We start from the raw sequence: 5561 nt of genomic DNA, 5'->3' as shown, positions 1-5561 counted from the left end.
AAAAAAAAAAAAAAAAGCTCATAAATATAAAATCATTCAAAAATTATATTTTTTTCTAATTTACTTATATTGGACTTCTCATTTTTTACACTAAATTAACTCATTTGACGCAAAATTAAATAAAAAAAAAAAAAAAAAAAAAAAACTTAGATTAGATGGGACACATGGCACAAAATTAAACTTTAATTAAAATCCAATTTTTACATTGAATTAACTCACTTGACATAAAAATTTAAAAACTTAGATTAGATGGGATACATGGCATAAAATTATACTCTAATTTAATTCCAATTTAAAATCTAATTGAATTTTATCTCAGCTTTACCTATTATTATATACTAGCTTGTAACTCCATGTATATGCATTGATATACTTAAAGATATACAATAAGATACATAATTAATTCATATATATATATATATATATAATTTAAATACTATTGATAGTCATTTTTATATTTTATTAACTCTTTAAAAAATTTTGTAAGGATATTATTAGGTATAAAATGTGATGGGACTGACGAAATCAAGCATAGACGAGATAAACTGGGCCGACGAGACAAGCCTACACTGACGAGTACCCACTTCATTGACGAGTTTAAACACCTCATTCAATGCCGCCAATAAACACCCTGGACGGTTACAAAACCAGTTGTACAAACTATTAGGATAAAATTAAAGCAACATAATGAGGCCAGAAAACGTTACCCAGAGGGGTGTTAAGAACCACCATAATTGCCCAACAGCTAGAGGCTACAACAATATATATAAAGCCCCCACATGGCCAAGAAGAAGGTATGTACACATTAAGATAGATACTATGTGATTTCTCTGATCTTGATACACTATATTGCTCATTCTTAAATAACTTATGGTACTGACTTTGGCATCGGAGACGTTGTGGCAGGCACCACACTGGTGACCAGACTCGAGAATACATTCTTGCAGGAGGCCGGAGATCATTTTTGCCTACATACATTGACTGACGAATTCATGCTTCATCAGTTTGGCGCCGTCTGTGAGGAACGACATTTTCATGTTCAATCCAGAAAAAATAGTTTCACATGGAGTCTAATCCAGATTCTGCAGCCTTAGCTCAACAAGTTCAAGCTCTCGCAGCCACCGTAGAAGAACTAAGCAGGCAAAATCAGGAGCTGAAGCTACAGCTTCAACAAGAGGAGAATCGGTCTAAAGGGAACCGAGATGACGAGGGAGATAGCCACAGAAGAAGTGACCATCAAAGGCCCGCNACCTACAATGTAATCATTGGAAGACCAGCACTCAACAAGTGGAAATCATCCACGTCAACCTACTGCCTAAAGATAAAATTTCCAACAGAGAATGGGGTAAGAGAAGTCAAAGGAGATCAAGTTTTAGCTTGGGAGTGTTACCAGGCTGTCGTGGCGGCAAAGGAGAACCATACACGGATGATCGAAGAAAAGGAGAAAGAAAAGATAAAGGCCTTGGAGACAGTAGAATTATCCGACGAAGAACCAAATAAGATAACCAGGATAGGGATGACTCTAAGTCCCGAGATGAGAACAAAGCTGATTCAATTTCTTAAAGAAAACCTAGACGTCTTTGCTTGGAGCCACGATGACATGCCAGGTATATCTCCAGAAGTCATCCAGCACAGGCTGAATGTAGACCCGAAAAGGAAGCCTGTCAAACAAAGACGAAGAGTTTTCGCACTCGAAAGAGATCAAGTGGTTACTGACGAAGTTAACAAGCTCTTGACTGTAGGCTTCATCCGTGAAGTATATTATCCAGATTGGCTCGCAAACGTCGTCCTGGTGAAGAAAGCAAATGGGAAATGGAGAATGTGCGTAAACTTCACAGACCTGAACAAAGCATGCCCGAAGGACAGCTTCCCTCTTCCGAGAATAGACCAGTGGGTAGATTCCACAGCTGGGCACAAGCTTCTGACGTTTATGGACGCTTTCTCTTGATACAACCAAATAAAAATGGCAGAAGAAGGTCAGGAGAAAACAGCCTTCATCACCAGCCAAGGGCTCTATTGCTATAAGGTAATGCCCTTTGGACTGAAGAATGCAAGTGCCACTTATCAGAGATTGGTAAATAGAATGTTTAGCAAGCAGATAGGCAGGAATATGAAAGTGTACGTGGACGACATGCTCATCAAGAGTAAAAAGGAACTCACCCATCTGGACGACCTCAAACAGACATTTGCTACCCTCAAGCAATATCATATGAAACTGAACCCCAGTAAATGTGTCTTTAGCGTAGCCTCAGGGAAATTCTTGAGATTTATGGTGTCCCAAAGAGGAATCAAGGCGAATCCAGAGAAGGTACAAGCCATAATCAATATGGCCTTGCCCAAGACCGTTAAAGAAGTCCAGAAGCTGATAGGAAGGATTGTAGCCCTCAATAGGTTCGTCTCTAGAGCGACGAACAAATGCCTACCCTTTTTCAAGACATTGAGATAGGCTTTCGCCTGGACTGACGAGTGTGAGGCCACTTTCCAGGAACTCAAACGTTACTTAAGCAATCCACTCCTTCTAAGCCCGTCAAAAGAATGTGAGAACTTGTACTTGTACCTGGCAGTGTCAGATACGGCCATCAGTGGAGCCTTAATCCGAGAAGAAGATAGGAAGTAACTCCCCGTCTATTACATCAGCCAAGCCTTCCAGGGAGCTGAGTCCAGGTATCCTCAGATCGAGAAGATCACGTTCGCACTGATAGTAGCTTCACGAAAACTCAAGCAGTACTTCCAAGCGCATCCTATCCTAGTAATGACGGACCAACCAATCAAGAAGTCCATGAGCAAGCTCGAGGCGACAGGGAGAATGGTCCAGTGGGTGATTGAGCTCAGTCAATTTGATATTGAATACCACCCGAGGACGGCCATAAAAGCACAAGCTTTAGTAGACTTCATCGCGGAATTCACCCACCCGGACGAGGACGACTTCACCATCAAACACAAGTAATGGACAATACAGACCGACGGCTCGTCAGCCCATAAGAGAGGAGAAGTAGGGGTAGTCATAATCACCCCCGATGGAGAAAAGCTAAAATATGGAGTTTAGTTGAAATTCCCAGCGACTAATAACGAGGCCGAATATGAAGGGATTCTGACAGGGTTAAGGCTTGGAAGAGAGTTTGGAGTTAAGAATTTGTTGATCCAAAATTATTCGAAGTTGGTAATTGGGCAAGCCAGGGGAGAATACGAAGCAAAAGAAGAAAGAATGTAGAGGTACCTTAGACTGACGAAGAATCTGGCTCAAGAGTTCGAAAAGGTGGAGTTCGTGCAGATCCCCAGAAGCCCGAATGTGATAGCAGACGAAGTCCCAAAGATAGCCTTGTCAGATGAAGGAGCGGTGGAAGAAGGCCTGATGATGGAAGTCCAGAAAAACCCCAGCATTAAAGAGGTTCCAACATTTGCAATCCAGAGCAGAAACAGCTGGATGACACCCATTGTATCCTTCCTTCAGGATGGGCACCTCCCACAGAACAAAGAAGAAGCCAGGAAGATCAAAAAGAGAGCAGCCAGATTCATGATCCTGAATGACGCCCTATACAAAAGAGGCTTCTCCATGACTTACCTAAAGTGTGTTGACGAGAAAGAAGCAGCGTACATCCTGAAAGAAATCCACGAAGGTGTTTGCGGGGATCATGCTGGTCCCAGAGCCCTAGCAGGTAAGATAATTTGGACAGGTTATTTCTGGGCGACTATACAGGTAGACACGGCAGAGTTCGTCAAGAGATGTGACAAGTGCCAACGGTTTGGAAATGTTCAGCGACTTCTAGCAGAAAAATTGACGACGATTGCATCCCCATGGTCGTTTGCACAGTGGGGAATCGAGATCGTCGGCCTGCTGCCCCAGGGTAAAGGTCAGGTAAAATTCTTACTAGTTGCTATTGATTATTTTACAAAATGGGTTGAAGCAGAGGCGCTGTCAACCATAACCGAAGCCAGAATCCAGAGCTTTGTATGGAAGAACATCATTTGCAAGTTCGGGATTCCAAAGATGATCATATCAGACAATGGACGACAATTCGACAGCCAAGGCTTTAGGGAATTTTACTCAGGCCTAGGCATCAAGAATCAATTCTCGTCCCCAGGTCATCCACAAGCAAACGGACAGACGGAGGTGACAAATCGAACATTGCTCAAGATTATCAAAATGAAGCTGGATGATGTGAAGGGAGCCTGGCCAGAAGAATTGCCCAATGTATTGTGGGCCTACAGGACAACAGCAAGAACACCAACAAGAGAGACACCCTTCAGACTCACCTACGGCACTGAAGCAGTGATCCCGGTCGAAGTGGGAATAACCAGCATCAGGCGAGAGGCATTCATTGAAGAAGTCAATGACGATCATTTGCGACTCAACCTGGATTTCCTAGACGAAATAAGAGATAAAGCTTGTAGCAGAATGGTGAAATATTAGCAGAAGATGACTGACTACTACAACAAGAGAGTAAAGCTCAGACAACTTGATATCGGTGACCTCGTCCTTCGTAAAGTAACCCCGGCTAACAGGGATTCCACTCAAGGGAAACTCGGCCCCACGTGGGAAGGACCCTATCGGGTCATCCATTACTCCAGGAAGGGCAGCTATCACCTGGAGACCATAGACGGACAAAGACTTCCTAGGCCGTGGAACATAGAACACTTAAAGAAATACCATAAATTGTGAAATATATTCATTATTCATTATTGGAATTAATAAATAAGTTATTTAGCTCACGTTTCTCTACAAGCAGGTGTATACGATCATAAGTCATAAAGAGTCAAAAATAACTAAGTAGCAAGATTCCGCTCTGACGGATGTAAGCTACTGACGATGATAAGATCCTTGAAAAAAGGTGTAAGTCATAAAGAGTCAAAAATGACCAAGTAGCAAGATTCCGCTCTGACGGATGTAAGCTACCGACGATGACAAGATCCTTGAAAAAAGGTGTAAGTCATAAAGAGTCAAAAATGACCAAGTAGCAAGATTCCGCTCTGACGGATGTAAGCTACTGACGATGACAAGATCTTTGAAAAAAGGTGTAAGTCATAAAGAGTCAAAAATAACGAAGTAGCAAGATTTCGCTCTGACGGATGTAAGCTACTGACGATGACAAGATCCTTGAAAAAAGGTGTAAGTCATAAGAGTCAAAAATGACCAAGTAGCAAGATTCCGCTCTAACGGATGTAAGCTACTGACAATGACAAGATCCTTGGAAAAAAGGTGTAAGTCATAAAAGGCCAAAAAATAGCTAAGTATTAAGATTCCGCTCTGACGGATGTATGCTACTGACGATCACAAAATTTGTGAAAAGGGCTAAGTAGCAAAATCATGCCGTGACGAATATGAGCTACTGACGTATATCATTCCAAAAAGGGTGTATCTCATAGAAACGAAAAATGCTAGTGGAGAGAAGGAGATACAAGAGCTTCACCAAGCACATCACATGAGCAGTTAAAAGCATGCAACTTACAAACAAAGGTAAGTACAAGAAGTAAGTTAAAACTAAGAGCAAACAAGCAAATTACCATTGTTTTTACAAACCCATAAACACTGGGTTAAAACATTGTTCCCAAAAAAAAAAAAA

General features: G+C 41.6%; 1 protein-coding gene across 1 annotated transcript; it reads left to right on the top strand.

Moving 5' to 3' along the window:
* The first annotated feature begins 1063 nt into the window (after nt 1–1063).
* Nucleotides 1064–1948, top strand: LOC112006266 (uncharacterized). The gene has a single exon (XM_024038553.2). It carries the CDS (start codon nt 1064–1066, stop codon nt 1946–1948), a length of 885 nt encoding a protein of 294 aa, XP_023894321.2.
* Nucleotides 1949–5561: the final 3613 nt, after the last annotated feature.

The sequence above is a fragment of the Quercus suber genome, unplaced genomic scaffold, assembly GCF_002906115.3.
Source record: "Quercus suber isolate HL8 unplaced genomic scaffold, Cork oak 2.0 scaffold_281, whole genome shotgun sequence".
Classification (NCBI taxonomy): domain Eukaryota; kingdom Viridiplantae; phylum Streptophyta; class Magnoliopsida; order Fagales; family Fagaceae; genus Quercus; species Quercus suber.
Note: the sequence above shows the minus strand (reverse complement) of the source record. Positions and strands in the feature narration are given on the sequence as shown.